Here is a 19231-nt window from a genome sequence, read left to right as displayed (position 1 = left end):
TATGGGAGCTACATTTAAATCTGAACCGATTTTCACGAAATTTAGCTCACGTCATTCTAAACTTAATTTAGTACGCTATGACAAATTTCGTGCAAATGGAATGATTTTCAAAGACTTTGGGGCACCATTTACCTAAAATCGGGCGACTATATATATATATATGGGAGCTTTATATACATCTGAACCGATTTTCATGAAACTTGGCACACATTATTATAGACACAATTCAGCACGCTATGCCAAATTTCGTGCAAAGATATATGGGGTCTTAAAAGCACCAATTACCTCAGATGAACTTTGGTACATTATTTACATTAAATCTGACGGAAATATATATATATATATATCTTAATCTGAACCGATTTTCACGAAACTCACCACACATCATTCCAGGAAACTTGGCATAAAGCACTCTAGGCTCTATTAAGTACGTTATGCCAAATTTCGTGCAAATCGAAATATATATAGGGACTTTGGTGCATCACTTACATAAAATCGGACGAAACTATATATGGGAGCTATATCTAAATCTGGACCGATTTTCACGAAACTTGGCAGACATCACTCTAGGCTTAATTCAGTACGTTATGCCAGATTTCGTGAAAATCGAAATATATATAGGGAATTTTGTCCACCATTTACCTTAAATCGAGCGAAACTATATATATGTGCTATATCTAAATCTGAACCGATTTTCTCGAAACTTGGCACACATCATTCTGGACCTAATTCAGTACTCTGTGCCAAATTTCATGCAAATCGAAAGATATAGAGGGACTTTGGTACCCCATTTACCTTAAATCGGACGAAAATATATATAGGAGCTATATCTAAATCTGAACCGATTTTCTCGAAAATTAGCACACACCATTCTAGACTTAATTCAGTACGCTGTGCCAAATTTAATGCAAATCGAAAGGTATATAGGAACTATGGTGCACCATATACATAGAATCGGACAAAACTATATATGAAAGCTATATCTAAATCTAAACCGATTTTCTCAAAACTTGGCACACATCATTCTGGACCTAATTCAGAACTCTGTGCCAAATTTCATGCAAATCGAAAGATATCAAGGGACTTTGGTGCATCATTTACCTTAAATCAGACGAAACTAAATATGGGAGCTATATCTAAATCTGAACCGATTTTCTTGAAACTTAGCACACATCATTCTTGGCCTTATTCAGCACTCTGTGCCTAATTTCATGCAAATCGAAAAATATAGAGGGACTTTGGTGCCCCATTTACCTTAAATCGGACAAAAATATATATGGGAGCTATATCTAAATCTGAACCGATTTTTCCCAATTTCAATAGGGTTCGTCCTTGGGCCAAATAAGTGACTTGTACCAAATTTCATCCAAATCGGATTATAAATGCGATCTGTACTTTGTTTACAATTTAACATCTACAATCGGACAGACGGGCGGACGGACGGACATGCATAAATCGACTCAGAAAGTGATTCTATGCATATTCTCAAAAGGAACCATGTGTCTATATCGTTTCCTTTTGCCTGTTACAAACATATTCACAAAGACATAATACCCTGTACCACAGTGTGGTGAAGGGTATAAAAATGGTGGAATGTGTGATTCAGTTATTTTATCACATTCCCCCATCAATTGGAGAGGTGAAATTATCATACCCTTCACCACTCTGTGGTACAGGGTATTATGTCTTTGTGCATATGTTTGTAACAGGCAAAAGGAAACGAGATAGACACATGGTTCCTTTTGAGAATATGAATAGAATCACTTTGAATATGAATAGAATCAAAAAATTGACCTGGATTCAAAAAATTGACGTGGATTTTTTACAGAATAATTTTTCAAGATTTTTTAAAGATAGTTTTTTTCAACGACCAACAGAGGTGTGATTTTTTTTAAGAATATGTATATATCTTCAGCCTTATGGCTATTGAGGGTAGATTAACTTCGGGTAATGTGGACTTGCGTCTAATGTGGACCACCCCCATATCTAACAAATCGCTTGAAAAATGTCACTGCAGCCTTGATATATGTGTTCCTAATTAGTAAAAACAAACATCTAACATGCTTTTTGAAACTTTTTTATCAGAAGAGTCAAACAATTTGTTTTTCTCAGTTATAAAAAAGTTATATAGAACTTTATTTTCTTCAAAAAATTAACGTTTAGCGGTAATTACAATTTGTATTTATTTTTAAGCCAAAAATGTTTTTAAATAAAACCAGTAAGGAAAGTAGTAAAGTCGGACTGAGCCGACTATATGATACCCTTCACCCGCTTTGCCAAATTTCGTGCAAATCGAAAAAATATATTCGGTCTTTGGTGCATTTACATTAAATCGGACGAAAATATATTTAGGAACTATATCTAAATCAAAACCGGTTTTCACAAAACTTAACAGACACCATTCTACTCTTAATTCAGTACGCTGTGCAAATCGAAAGATAAATAGGGACTTTTGTGCACCGTTTGTCTTAACTCGGAAGAAAATATATATGGGGGCTATATCTAAATCTAAACCGATTTTTACGAAACTTAGCATACATTATTCTAGAGTTAGTACAGTACGCTATGACAAATTTCGTGCAAATCGAAAGATATTTAGGGACTTTGGTGCACCATTACCTTAAATCGGACGAAAATATATATGCGATTTATATCTATCAATTTCGAACCATCCTTACTTTTGATTTGATGAACATTCTGCACATAACGCGTCGTATTGAGTTTACAATTGCGTGTGTGTTAAATCTGTCGTAAGTCTGTTCATATTTTTGTATGCTCCCATATATATTTCCGATTTCATCTAAATGATCCTCCATGTTTCTTTTCCTTACTGGTCGTTCTTAGTGGATATATACCAATTTGTCTTGCATCCTTCTTATATCGTTTTATTTGTTGCTGAAACATATCTTTACTTTTTACAGATAATAAAAAAACATTTGAAAATGTTTATCCAGATTAAGTTTACACATATCCATCAATAATATGCTCAACAATAACTTTATATCTGTTTGGAATTTATCTTCGGCTTTAAATGATAAACATTAGATGGGAAACTCTATGCCCATAATAAAAACATAAAAAATATATAAAAATTTTCCAAAAACAAAGAACAACACACAAAAGCAGATATTAAATAAGCATCACAAGTCTGGGTGGAACAACAATTAATATTACGTTTATTTGTGTGTGTGTGTGTGTGTGTTTGCGTATGCGTATGTGTATGTATGTGGGAATATAAGTGCTAACGGCTCCAGACGTCTGAGCATTAGGCTTCTGTATTATGTCACATCAATTGTTTGCATGTGTGTTTTCTAGGTGCCAGTTTTTTTTTATAGCAAACATATAACAAACATATGAACATACAAAGGACGATGCTTTCGCCTAGGTCAGTTGTCATAGTAATAACATTGTCAAATATTTCATAGAGTGTTTGTTCATTACTTAATGGTTTGTCACCATTCTAGAGGGAAAAAATTCCATTGAAGAGAGAATGGATTCTGAATGGAATTATTTTTTATAATGACACCAATTCTCATTTTTAGGGAACTTTCAAGGTCACTTCAATCTCAATAATAGGAAATTAAGGAAATAATAATGTTTGTAGATAATAATATTTTGTTTTATTTCAAATATTTTATTCGGGTTATTAATTTATTGAATATTTTCATATTTAATTTCGCCAAAAGTTTTGTCTTTAATCTCAAAGCATTTAGTATTTCAAAGTATAATTTCCTTTAATTCCTAATTTCATTTCAGGTAACCCTGGGTGGTCTACCACTCGCTGTGGAGGATATTAACAAAGATCCCACTCTACTGCCCGGCAAACGTTTGACCTTCAAAGCCTACGATATTGGCCAAAAGGCAAGCGATTATCGTGTACAACCAATTAGGTAAGTGACGTGAGTTATTAGGTGTGTATATGACGTGTGTTTGTGTGTATGATTAAAAACTGTAAAGATCTAATGTCCACGTTCAGAAATGTGTCGGTAAGCAAAAATTACAACATTTGTAATGGAAATGTTATAACTTCATCTATTTAACAAAGTGAAGGAGGAGGGTTTTGTGGAAACATTGAAAATAAATTGAATTCATTACAATGGTAAAATTTTAAAACTATAACTTCGTCCGATTCCAACTTTTTATATAGGGATAACGAAAGCCTCCCAAAAGAAAGCAATTTAATGATGATTATTAAATCGGAACTAAACAATTAAAATTATATTGTATTGGTGGATGAAATTCACCATAATATGCGCTCACAGAACTCCTTAAATTTCCAACCCTATAAGGTATATATATTCTGGACCAGCGTAGAATTATTTTACGATGACCGTCTGTCTGTTGTTGTATACACTCTAACCAATTTAAGATAGATCGCCTTTTGTCTGCACGCAGGTCAAGTTCGAAGATGAGTTATACCGGTCCATATTTAGGCCCCCATATAATGTTAACCTAATTTTTGGTATCATGGGGTTCTTCAACGGGTTCTTTGCCCAAATTCGATGGCATTGGTGAAATATAGCTCCCATAAATACTTTCGTCCGATTTTTTGCAAATGGTATATATATATATATATATATACTAGCATATACCCGCTACTTCGTTAGCGAATGTAGGAAATATTTAATAATGTATTAACATATTATTTTATTTTTAGATAAAACTGCATATTTCTGAAAAAACAATCCACACATTAATATCGACCATAAATTAAATTGAAGTAAATTTGAGTACCATTTAGTACCAAATTTCATGATTCGAGCTCTAAAGGTTCACCCAAATCCAAATTTTAACAAATTTTCCATTTAGCACACATTCACCCACAATACAAATTGTACCAAATTTAGTAAAAAGTAGTAAGAATTTCAAAAACTTCCAACTTAACCCAAACCAACACCCCCACAGTGATCCTAAATCCATTTTTCAGGATTCAAACTCTATCAGTTCACTCACAATTCAAATTGTACCAAATTTAGTACACAGTAGTACCAATTTCCAAAAAAATCTACATACCCCAATCCCACACTGATCCAAAATTCAAGTTTCAGGATTCCAACTCTATCGGTTCACCCACAATTTAAATTGTACCAAATTTAGTACACAGTAGTACGAATTTCTAAAACCTCCACAAACCTACACCCCCATAGTGATCCTAAATCTAAGTTTCAGGATTCCAACTATATCGTTTCACTCACAATTAAAATTGTACAAATTTCGTACACAGTAGTACGTATCTCCAAAACCTCCTACATACCCCAATTCTACACCTCCACAGTGATCCTAAATCAAAATTTGAAGATTCCAACTCTTTCGGTTCACCAAAGAAATCAAATCGTACTAAATTTAGTGCATAGTAGTACCAATTTCCAAAACTTCCTACATACCTCAATCCTACACCCCTACAATGATACAAAATTCAAGTTTTAGGATTCCAACTCTATCGGTTCACCCACAATTCAAATTGTACCAAATTTAGTACACATTAGTACAAATTTCTAAAATTTCCTACATATCTCAATCTTACACCTCAACAGTGATCCTGGCTCCAAATTTCATGATTCTAAATCCTGACCTCAATCCCTCACCCCTACAGTGATCCTGACTCCGATTATAGTACGATTTAGTACTTTTCGTACACATATGTAACAAATTTCCAAAACTACGTTCATATCCCAATCCTACACTCCGACAGTAATTTTAATTTCAAATTCCAGCTCGATTTGTACCTCCAAATCAAATTTGTACCAAATATAGTACCATATAGTACTTTTCGTACACATGAGTACACGCTTTCTAATTTCTCCTCATATCGACCCTAATTCTCAACCTTAATTTGCATTCCAAATTTCAAGTTTTTTGCTCAATCCATTCACACGCTACGAAATTGTACCAAATTTAGTACATTTCTGTACTTTTCCGATACTTATAGTTCGAATTTCTATTCTACACTCCAGCAATGACCCTTAATCCAAATTTCAGATTTCTAGCTCTACTGGTTCGCCAAATACAAATGATACCATATTTAGTAATTTTTAGTACTTTTCGTACGGTTCTAGTACGAATTTCCAAAAACCCAGCATTATCTGACATCTTTGGACCAAGAGTGACATTCACCCAAAATTTCAAGATTCTAGCTTCAGTCGTTTCGTCTGGGCGTTGATGAATTGTTAAATCAGTCAGTCAGTCAATCACTTTACTCTTTTATTAGTATAGATTAAATTTGTACCAAATATAGTACCATATAGTACTTTTCGTACACATGAGTAAGCGCATTCAAAACCATCTCCTTAAATGGAACCTACATCTCAACCTTAATTCACGCTCCAAATTTAAAGTTTTTAACGCTATCTGTTCACATGCTACAGAATTGTACCAAATTTAGTACATTTTCGTACTTTTCGGATAGTTATAGTTCGAATTTCCCTTTGGTACATCTATCCTACACTCCATCAACGACCACCAAACCAAATTTCAGAGTTCTAGCTCCACCGGTTCGCCAAATACAAATCGTATCACATTAAGTACTTTTTAGTACTTTTCGTACCGTTATGGTACGGATTTCCAAAAACCCAGCCTTATATGTCACCTTTGGACCAGGGGTGACCCTCACCGAAAATGTCAAGATTCTAGCTTCAGCCGTTTCGTCTGGGCGTTGATGAATCGTTAAAACAGTCAGTCAGTCAATCACTTTACTCTTTTATTAGTATAGATTAGTACCTTTTAGTACTTTTCATACCGTTATAGTACGAATTTCCAAAAACCCAGCCTTATCTGTCACATTTGGACCAAGAGTGACCCTCAGCCAAAATTTCAAGATTTTAGCTAATGAATGAAATTTGGCATAGGCCACTTATAGGTCACCAAGAACGAAATTGGGAAAAATAGGTTCAGATTTCGATATAGCTCCCATATATATTTCCGTCCGATTTAATGTAAATGGCGTTATTGCATTTTGTTGAAATTGTTGCAGATGCAGCCATAGCTTCCATATGTATTTCGAAGAGGTGCCTAATTGAGATTAAATTTTTAACCGTGCGGCGTTCCGAATAGCGTGTGTCAATTTTGCTATAAATTGTTTTTCATAAATTTGTAAGGATACATATGTGCAATATACCCAAAGTGGTGAAGGGTATCATATCGTCGGCCCAGTCAGACCTTACTACTTTCGTTGCAACACAGTGTATTGAAGGATATACAAAATTTTGCCGGACCGGACATAACGACTCTTTAACATGTATTCTATTCACTTCCTGGTAACTAATTTTGTAACTTTTTGTGTCAAAACCTTTTTTCAGTTTTAATAAGTGTCCTTTTTCAACACTTACTGCACACACACACAATGATTTCGTCAGAGGATTTGAAATTTTTTTCTGTGTTTAGTTTGTGTGGCAATGTTATTTCGGGGTTTGACAACATGCAACAACATGGGAAACATTAGTGTGAATCGTTTATAAAAAAAAATTGCCAGAGTAACACTATTCTAAAATTTATACCGTAAACACTATAACACATTGTTTTCCAAAAAAAATGTCAAGTGAATTCCAATAAAACATTAACATTTGACATTCAATTTAGCTTTGTCAATGCATTTCAGATTTTTCCTCCGCTTTTTTTTTGTGCAAAGAGTAAAATTCCCAAACAGACACGAGCACACAATATGCATACATGTGAATGCACTTTGCTTTGTCATTTTCAATTTTTTTTCCTGTTCGAATATTGAAATCATATTTACGTTAGTTGGAACGCAAAATATAAAAGCCTCCGGAAGTTCATAAAGAGTTGAAGTATAAAAACTTTAAACAATTTTGTATTTAATACTTATTATATTTACGAAAATTTAATAGCAATTTCAATGATGAAACCAATTAAGGAAAGTAGTAAAGTCGGACTGGGCCGACTATATGATACCATTCACCACTTTAGGTATATTCTACATATATCTTCTAACAGACGTCGCCTTGTCGTAAGAACATTGACATGAAATTGAACGAACTCGAATATGTGATATTTATGTCTTTCTGGAACCTATGCAAAATTTCATTTAATTTGGGCAATTTTAGAGTCGTTTGCATACAATAATCTCGATCATATATACGAAAGTTGTGTCTGCATCTGCACCAATAAAAAAACAAGTGAAAAAGCGTTAAGTTCGGCCGGGCCGAACTTTGGATACCCTCCACCATAGTTATACTAACAAATACATGCAATGAAAATATAGGGAACATACCAAAAAGTGGGCATATACCGATAATTCTGCAAGTGGGCATATACCGATATGTAAACCATTATGTACACCAAATACAAACTTCAGCAATTTTTAATAGGGATTTTTCCTAAAATATGTAAGATCCAAAAAGTGGACTGATACTGATAACGCATGGTTGAGTATAAAATCCTCAAACTACTCTACTTTAAATTACAAAATTATATGAGGCTATGACTAAAGGGGGACCAATATTGATTACATAGTGTAGGATGTAGTGAATATTTGGGAATATCATTATATGAGGGCTATGCCTAATTAATGACCGGTATATGCCAATTTTGAACCCAATATTTTAATTGTTTATCTCAATTCTTTCCTTCAGAAGGTATCACTATATGCCTAACTGTCTGCCGATATATTTTATTATCGTCATGTTTGAGTTTTTTTTATAACAATATCTTTAAGGGCGGAATCCTTAAAACAGATGGCTAAATAGTCTTTGTAGGGTAAAAATTGACTATTCCCCGTAACGACTATCCAACCCCAACAGACGGAACAAATCCGATAACTATTTTATTATAACAAGTGAAAAAGCGTTAAGTTCGGCCGGGCCGAACTTTGGATACCCTCCACCATAAATAAACTGACAGGTACTTGAAATGAAAATATAGGGCAAATACAAAAAAGTGGACCTATATCGAGATTTTTACAAACCGATTATGTAATCCATAATGTAAAATATAAAACAAATTTCAGAAATTTGTAATGGATAATTAAACCCTCAGCTTTATGGCTAATGAGGGTGTATACACTTTGACACGGTTAAAATGGTTGTAGACCCCATGTTTCTTTGGACCAAATTTGTTTCAGAAAATTTTGATTTCATCCAAACTTTGGACATCTTATTATTTCTTCCAAACTTAGATCAAGTTCGGAGATGGAGAATGTCAGTGCACTCCTTCTGGTACCTCCCACACATAATAAATATTTTAATATAAAAAGGGGCTTATATGGGGACTACCCAAAAAGGGGGTGAATACTGATAATTTTGTTGTAGGGAAATTTGTTACCATATACGACTACAAAATACCAAATTTCAGCGAATTCGGTTGAAAAATGTGCTCAAGAACCTCAAAATAGCGAAAATTTGGGGGTACCCTTATATGGGGGCTACCAGAAAAATTGGACCTATATTTATACTTTTTAGTGGAGATATTTGGCACCCAATAAGAACCAAATGTACCAAATTTCAGCGAGTTCGGTTGAAAAACGCGCTCAAGGGCCCCAAAATACCGACATTTGAGGGGTACCCTTATATGGGGGCTACCAGAAAAAAAGGACCTATATTTATAATTTTTAGTGGAGAGATTTGATGCCCTATAGGAACTCAAAGTACTAAATTACAGCCAATTCGGTTGAAAACTACGATCAAAACCCCCAAAATACTGAAAATTAAAGGGTACCGTTATATGGGGGCTACCAGAAAAAATGGACCTATATGTATAATTTTTTGTGGAGAAATTGGGTACCCAATAGGAACTCAATATACCAAATTTCAGCGACTTCGGTTGAAAAACGCGCTCAAGAACCCCAAAATACCGAAAATTGGGGGGTACCCTTATATGGGAGCTATGCCTAAACGTGGACCGATATACCCCATCTTCGAACTTGACCTGCCTGTAGACAAAAGACGACTCTGTGCAAAATTTTGGCGATCTATCTCAACTCGTTTAGACGCTAGAGTGATTACAACAGACGGACAGACGGACATGCTTAGATCGTCTTAGAATTTTAGATGATCAAGGATATATATACTTTATAGGGTCGGAAATGATTATTTCGATGAGTTACAAATGAAAAACAAAATTAATATACCCTCCATACTATGGTGGAGGGTATAAAAAGGGGGTTATATGGAGACTATCCCTAAAAAGGGGTGAACATTAATAATTTTTGGTGGGGAGATTTGTTACAATATACGACTACAAAATACCAATTTTCAACGAATTCCGTTGAAAAACGTGCTCAAGAACCTCAAAATATCGAACATGGGGGGTACACTTATATGAGGGCTACCCGAAAAAATTTACCTTTATTTATATTTTTTTTTTTGGAGAGATTTTCTACCCAATAAGAACATAAATTAATAAATTACAGCACAATCGGGAAATTAGGAGGTACCCTTATATGGGGGCAACCATAAAAAGTGGACCTATATTTATAATTTTTAGTGAGGACATTTCGTACCCAATAAGAACCCAAATTACCAAATTTCAGCAAATTCGGTTGAAAACCGCGTTCAAGAACCCTAAAATTCCGAAAATTGGGGGGGGGGGGGGGGGTACCCTTATATGGGGGCTACCCGATAAAATTTACCTCAATGTACCGAATTTCAGCGAATTCGGTCGAAACATGCGATGAAACCTCCCAAAATACCGCAAAATTGGGGGTACCCTTATATGGGGGCTATCCGAAAATATAGTCCCATATTGTAGTGGAGACGTTTAGTACACAATAAGAACTCAATGTAACACATTTCAGCGAATTCAGTTGAAAAACGTTCTCAAGAACCTCAAAATACCGAAAATTGGGGGTACCCTTATATGGGATCTATGCCTAAACGTGGACCGATAAAGCCCATCTTCGAACTTGACCTGCCTGCAGACAAAAGACGACTCTATGCAAAATTTTGGGGATCTATTTCAATTCGTTTAGACAGTCGGACATGGCTATATCGTCATAGAGTTTTACTCTGATCAAGAATATATATACTTTATAGGGTCGGAAATGATTATTTCGATGAGTCACAAACGAAAAAACAAAATTAATTAATATACTAGTCTCAATTCAAAACGGCGGTTGGGCAAAATTTCGTGTCGATCGGTGCACCATTTACCTAAAATTCAACGAATATATATATATATATATATATATAAGCTATATCTAAATCTGAAGCGACTTCAACGAAACCTGCCAGAGATTAACTTATATTAATTTCCGTACATTGTACAAAAATATGTGTCAATCGGACAAACTTTGGGTCTTTAGTGCACAATTTACATAAAATCTTAAGAAAAGACATATGTGAGCTATATCTAAATCTTAACCGATTTTCAGGAAATTTAACACCCATCATTCTAGTAAGCTATGCCAAATTTGTTGCAAATCGAAAGATATATAGGGACTTTGGTACACCATTTACATTAAATCGGACGAAAATATATATGGGAGCTATATCTACATCTGAACCGATTTTTAGAAAAATTTACATACATCATTCTAGATCTAATTCAGAACGCTGTGCCAAATTTCGTGCAAATCGAAAAACATATAGGGACTTTGGTGCACCATTTACATTAAATCGGACGAAAATATATATGAGAGCTATATCTAAATTTGAACCGATTTTCACGAAAATTAACACACATCGTTCTAGGGTCTATTCAGTATGCTATGCCAAATTTCGTGAAAATCGAAGGTTATATAGGGACTTTGGTACACCATTTACATAAAATCGGACCAAAATATTTATGGGAGCTATATCATTATAGACCTTATTCAGTACCCTATGGCAAATTTCGTGAAAATCGAAGGGACTTTGGTGCACCATTTACCTAAAATCGGTCGAATATATATATACAGTGGGTGTAAGAAGTATTTTGCCTCAATAAAAATTTGAAAAAATTCCAATATATACGCCTGAAGCCAGCAAACTAAAGATGTAAAATGACTTATGTATGATGGAGTACATTTGTGGACACATTTAGATCGTATTTCTGCAAGAATCACAGCGAAAGACCTATTGGTCTCGAAGATATCGGCCGAAATATATAATAACCCACAAATGTTTATCTCAAAAAAGTATTTTGCTTTTTATTATTACTTTAGAAAAAATTGTTACATTGAACACGTTTGGTCTTTTTATAGTTACAATTGCGGTTAACCACTTACTATAAGCGATTTGACCACGATTCCATTACAGCACGGCATTTTTTCGTGGGTATTTTCTCACATTTACATTCAATACATTCTCCATCAGTATTTCATTTAATATTTGGTATTTTCTCGTCCTAATATTAAGATGAGAGTATTAAACATAGTCATTGCGGCTTCAAAACATCCCAAATATGTTTAGAATAATAAAGAAGAGGTTTTGCAAAATATAACGCGAGGACAGAATCTAAAAACTATAAAACCAAAATCCGACAAACAAATTATTTAAAAAAAAATTCGCGAAACCCAATTTTTCTGACTTCGAAATTTGTATGGTCCAGTAATATTGATCTAGGAACCAGAAAACCGTCCATATATTTGAATCTGACCACATTATTGCTATTTTCATCGTATATTTTGGTTCCTAGATCAGTAAAAATGAACCATAAAGTTTTCGAAGTTAGAAAAATGGGGTTTCGCGATATTTTTTTTAAATAATTTGTTTGTCGGATTTTGGTTTTAATAGTTTTTATGGTCCTGTCCTCGCGATATATTTTGTAAAACCTCCATTTTATTATTCTTAACCTATTTGGGATGTTTTGAAGCCGCGACGACTATATTTAATACTCTGATTTTGAGATTAGGACGAGAAATTACCAAATATTGAATGAAATATTGCTGGAGAATGTATTGAACATAAATGTGAGAAAATACTCGCGAAAAAATGCCGTGGTTTATTGGAATCGTTGCCAAATCACTTATAGTATGTCGTTACCCGCAATGGTAACTATAAAAAGACCAATCGTGTTCTATGTAACAATTTTTTCTAAAATTATAATAAAAAGAAAAATACGTTTTTGTGATAAACATTTTTGGATTGTTATATATTTCGGCCGATATATTCGAGACCAATAGGTCTTTCGCTGTGATTCTTGCAGAAATACGATCTAAATATGTCCACAAACGTACTCCATTATACATAATTCATTTTACATCTTTAGTTTGCTGGCTTTAGGCGTATAAATTGGAATTTTTTCAAATTTGTATTGAGGCAAAATACTTATTACACTCACTGTATATGGTAGCTATATCTAAAACTAAAATGATTTTCACGAAACTTAACACACATCACTCTAGACTTTATGCAGTACGCTATGCCGAATTTCGTGCAAATCGTAGGATATATACGTAAATACGTTGGTGCACCGTATTCCTTAAATCGGACGAAAATATATATAAGAGCTATATCTAAATCTAAACCGATTTTTCCCAATTACAATTAGAATCAAAAATGCAACATGTACTTTGTTTACAATTTAACATGGACAGACAGACGGATGGACGGACATGCATAAATCGACTTCAAAAGTGATTCTATGCATATTCTCAAAAGGAACTATGTGTCCACCTCGTTTCCTTTTGCCTGTTACAGACATATGCACAAATACATAATACCCTGTACCACAGTGTTGTGAAGGGTATAGTTAATTTATTTTATTTTCAGATATCTTCATGCTTCTATTTGTTTTCAAAATTAAAACCGCTATAACTTTTGTGCGCAGATCCGCCTTAATTTGCATTAACAGCCTAAATTCAAGTTAATTTGCACATTACCCCAATTTTTATGTGTTGTTAATGAACAAAATTAAACTGAATTTATTCAGTTTAATATGACAATTCTGCCGAAAATCAATTGACTGATGTCTAATTTGTTTACTTTATAAACAATGAAATGAAAACATTATTGCTGCTATTCGTGGTTTCTGTCATCTATATCATAAAGATATAATTCCAAAAAAATATAGGCAACAAATGTCAATATTTTCTTTATACAAACAGACAAACAATATATTTGAACAGTTTCATTAAAGCCAATATATGTTCGGCCAGTAAGCGAATTCATAGAGAAAACTTAAGTTTAACGTATTTTTTCCGATGCGTAGAGATGGACAGTGGTAAAATACCCAAAGGGTAAATACCCGGTAAATTGAGTAAATACCCGGTAAATTGGGTAAATGCTCATTTGTGGGTATTTATTTGGGTATTTACTTTATCAAGTGGTTTGCCACTTAATGGGTTTATACCCAATTTTTGGGTACATACTGAAAATAAGGATATCTTTGTATTCGGGCTACCAGTAAACGTGGACCTACATACATAAATTTTTGCATGGACATTTGGTACCCAAAGAGGACACTCTGTGCCAATATGGTTGTAAAATGTGTCTAATGTAAACAAATATCTTAAATCGGTAGATACGGTCATATGGGGGCTATATCAAAACTTGGACCCAGGAACTCCATTTTGGATTTCTATATTTGCTTAAAAACATGTAAGCAAAATTTTGGCCGCCGATGTCAAGTGGTTCGGCAGTTAATGAGTTTAAACCCAATATTTGGGTAAATACTCGGGTATTTTCGAAAGTATTTACCCACGTTTTTAAACGTCTTCATCATTCCTCCTTGCTGAACTGTCACGAGGTAGACACATAATTATACCCTTCACCACACTGTGGTACAGGGTATTATGTCTTTGTTCATATGTTTGTAACAGGCAAAAGGAAACGATATAGACACATTGTTCCTTTTGAGAATATGCATAGAATCACTTTCTGAGTCGATTTATGCATGTCCGTCCGTCCGTCTGTCGATGTTAAATTGTAAACAAAGTACAGGTCGCAGTTATTATCCGATTTGGATGAAATTTGGCAGAGCTCACTTATTTGGCCCAAGGACGAAAAATCGGTTCAGATTTAGATATAGCTCCAATATATATTTTCGTCCGATTTAAGGAAATGGGGCACCAAAGTCTCTATATACGTGTCAATTTACACGAAATTTTGCATAGCGTACTGAAGTAGTTCCAGAATAATGTGTGCCAATTTTTGAGAAAATCGGTTCAGATTTAGATATAGCTCCCATATATAGTTTCGTCCGATTTAAAGTAAATGGCGCACCAATTTGGCATAGAGTACTGAATTAGGTCCAGAATGATGTATGCTAAGTTTCATGAAAATCGGTCCCATATATATTTTCGTCCGATTTAATGAAAATCGTCCACCAAATACCCTATATATCTTTCGATTTGCACGAAATTTGGCACAGCATAATGAATTAGGTCTACAATGATTGAGATTAAGATTTAGATATAGCTCCTATATATATTTTCGTCCGATTAAAGGTAAATGGTCCACCAAATACCCTATATATCTTTCGATTTGTACGAAATTTGGTACAGTGTACTGAATTGGGTCTAGAATGATGTGTGTTAAGTTTAGTGAAAATCGGTTCAGATTTAGATATAGCTCCCATATATATTGTCGTCCGATTTCATGTAACTGGTGTACCAAAGTCCCTATATATCTTTCGATTTGCACGAAATTTGGTATATCGTAATGAATTAGGTCTAAAATGGTGTGTGTTAAGTTTCCTGAAAATTGGTCCAGATTTAGATATAGCTCCCATATATAAATTCGTCCGATTGTATGTAAATGGTGTACCAAAGTCCCTATATATCGTTCGATTTGCACGAAATTTGGTATAGCGTAATGAATTAGGTCTAGAATGAAGTGTGTTAGGTATCGGAAAAATTGGTTCAGATTTAGATATAGCTCCTATATATTTTTTCTTCCGTGTGTATGTAAATTGTGCACTAAAGACCCAAAGTTTGCTGATTGCCGCACAATTTGGTACAATGAACTGTAGTTTATATAAGTTAATCTCTGACAAGTCTCATTGAAATCGATTCAACTCTATATCTGACCAAATGCCAAATTTAGTATAGGTTGCAGAATGACATGTTTATGGATCCATTTTCGTGTTTATGGTCTTTCACGTCTGTTAGGATTCATCTGCTGAATATACCCAAAGTGGTGAAGGGTATCATCATATAGTCGGCCCCGACCGACTTTACTATTTTCCTTACTGGTTTATATTAAAATAGTTATCTGATTTGTTAAGTGTGTTCGGATTATCCCCATATATACGTTTCCTACCATAGTGTAGGAGGTATTCGTTCAGTGTTTACCCTACAAAGTATGGAATTCTAACGCGATTTAGCCATATGTTGCAATCATTCCGCCTTCTAAGAATATCGTGATAAGGACATCCGAAGCTGAAGATAATGAAATAGATCGGCAGCATTCAAGCATCTCCTGAAGGATAGTATTGAGATACAATACTAAAATACTGGGTTCGAAATGATATTATTCAGTAAATAATTATACATAGCCCTCATATAATGGTAACCCTAAAAATTCGCTAATTCCTACACTATGTAATCAATATTGGTCCCCCTTTACGCATATCCTCATATCGCTTTGAACTCTAAATTGCAGTAGTTTGAGATTTTTATACACATGTTTCACTCTACCATACGTTATCAATATCGCCCCAGGTTAGAGATGGGCAGTGGGTAAATACCCGGTAAATTGGGTAAATACCCATTTGTGGGTATTTATTTGGGTATTTACTATATTGAATCGGTAATACAACATCTTAAACCCTATTTCCGGGTTTTTGTTATCAAATCGATTTAAAATGGATAGTTTTACGATACTTTAACGACGTGGGTAAATACTTGGGTAAATACCCGAGTTTTTATCCAAAAATTGGGTATAAACTCATTAACTGCCGAACCACTAGACATAGGCGGCCAAAATTTTGCACAAATGTTTCTAATGACAAAGCAAATATAGAAATCCAACATGGGCTCCCTGGGTCCAAGTTTTGATATAGCCCCCATATAACCATATCTCCCAATTTAGGTATTTTTTGTCTATTAGACTCATTTTACCTCCAAATTGGCTGTAATTTGGCACATAGTGTTCTTTTTGAGTACCAAATGTCCATGCAAAATGTATGTAGGTCCACGTTTACTGGTAGCCCCATACAAAGGTACCCCTATTTTGAGTATTTACCCAAAAATTGCGTATAAACTCATTAAATGCCGAACCACTTGACATAGGCGGCCAAAATTTAGCTCAGATGGTTTTTATATTAATTCAAATACTGGTATGGGAAATGGGGTCTCTGGGTCCAAGTTCTGATATAGCCCTCATATAACCCTAGCTCCCTATTTTAGGTAATTTTTATCTATTAGCCAATTTGATTGGCTGGAATTTGGCTCAGAGAGTTCTCTATGATTACCAATTGTTTACGATGGTCCACGTTTTTTCGCCTATATAACGGTCCTGATTTTGGGTATTTATATATATTTATAAACTCTTTAACAGCTGAACTATTTGACGTGTGTTTTGAAGACCCCATTTCCCATACAGAAAATAATGTTGATTTTAAACCACTTGTGTCAAAAACCACGTTTTGCATGAATATTTTGTGCGAAAAGAAATCTCACTATGCCAAATTACAACCAATTTGATCGTAAAAGTACCTTAAATCGGTAGGTTAGGCTATATCATCGGTAGGTACGGTTGTATGGGGGCTATATCAAACCTTGGACCCAGGGACCCCATTTTGGATTTCTATATTTGCTTTGATATTAAAAACATGTATGCAAAATTTTGGCCGCTAATGTCAAGTGGTTCGGCATTTAATGAGTTTGGGTAAATACTCAAAATAGGGGTACCTTTGTATGGGGACTACCAGTAAACGTGGACCTACATACATAAAATTTTGCATGGACATTTTGTACTCAAAAAGAACACTCTGTGCCAAATTTGGTTGTAAAATGTGTCTAATAGGCAAAAAATACCTTAAATCGGGAGGTACGGTTATATAGGGGCTATATCATTACTTGGACCAGGGACCCCATTTTGAATTTCTATATTTGCTTTGACATTAAAAAGATGTATGCAAAATTTTGGACGCCTATGTCAAGTGGTTCGGCATTTAATGAGTTTGGGTAAATACTCAAAATAGGGGTACTTTGTATGGGGACTACCAGTAAACGTCGACCTACATACATAAAATTTTGCATGGACATTTTGTACTCAAAAAGAACACTCTGTGCCAAATTACAGCCAATTTGGTTGTAAAATGTGTCTAATAGACAAAAAATACCTTAAATCGGGAGATATGGTTATATGGGGGCTATATCAAAACTTGAACCCAGGGACCCCATGTTGGATTTCTATATTTGCTTTGACATTAGAAACCTGTGTGCAGAATTTAGGCCGCCTATGTCAAGTGGTTCGGCAGTTAATGAGTTTATATCCAATTTTTGGGTAAAAACTCGGGTATTTACACAAGTTTTTACCCACGTCTTTAAAGTATCGTAAAACTATCCATTCTAAATCGATTTGATAACAGAAACCCGGAAAGAGGGTGTAAGATGTTGTATTACCAATTCAATATAGTAAATACCCAAATAAATACCCGCAAATGGGTATTTACCCACCCCTTGGGTATTTACCCGGTAAATACCCGGTAAATACCATCTCTACCCCAGGTGTTGGGGTTTTCAGATTTTATGAAAAAAAACCGATTAAAAATCGTTGAAATTTGTATTTAGTGTACATAAGGGTTAACATAAATCGGTTTGAAGAATTATCGGTATAGGTCCACTTGTTTGTATGTTCCCTATATTTTCATTTCAAGTACCTTTCAGTATACATATAGTGGAAGGTATCCAAAGTTCGGCCCGGCCGAACTTAACACTTTTTCGCTTATTATTACTGATTTTATTTATAAATCCTTCTACCTGTCACACGTGTATAACATTTCTTCTATGGAACTTCCTACATAATCACTTGCTTTGCATAGTATTAACCCGTAACGAATTTTCAATCTTATTTCCGCAAAAATACCATTTTATCCTTGAAAGGTAATTCATTTCGATACAAAAACCAATCACACTGATTGGCTGCTCAATCGTATTAGCTTGCTAGTGTGTCTCAATAAATATTTTTAATTGAAAATATTTCTCGCTAATAATATTTTGTTTCTTTTTTTTTCTTTCGTTCTTTCAACTTTTCAGAATTATGACACAAATGAAAAATGATAATATTGCTGCTTTTATTGGACCAGATGAAAGTTGCACTACCGAGGCGTTGTTGGCGGCGGCTTGGAATATTCCAATGATATCCTTCGTAAGTATTTTGTTATTGCTTGTTTTTGTCGAAGCTAATAAATC

The 19231-nt window shown here is 34.4% G+C and overlaps 1 protein-coding gene across 1 annotated transcript; it reads left to right on the top strand.

The window, feature by feature from the left end:
* Positions 1–3756: 3756 nt before the first annotated feature.
* Positions 3757–19187, top strand: LOC133325302 (guanylate cyclase 32E-like; the record flags this gene model as incomplete). Its single annotated transcript, XM_061534089.1, has 2 exons — positions 3757–3890; positions 19076–19187. Coding segments are annotated over 2 exons (246 nt in total), but the record flags the coding sequence as incomplete, so codon positions are not given.
* Positions 19188–19231: the final 44 nt, after the last annotated feature.

The sequence above is a fragment of the Musca vetustissima genome, unplaced genomic scaffold, assembly GCF_032173495.1.
Source record: "Musca vetustissima isolate MV318-11 ecotype Yass unplaced genomic scaffold, APGP_CSIRO_Mvet_v1 utg97904, whole genome shotgun sequence".
Lineage (NCBI taxonomy): Eukaryota > Metazoa > Arthropoda > Insecta > Diptera > Muscidae > Musca > Musca vetustissima.
This window is presented reverse-complemented; position numbering and strand designations above follow the sequence as displayed.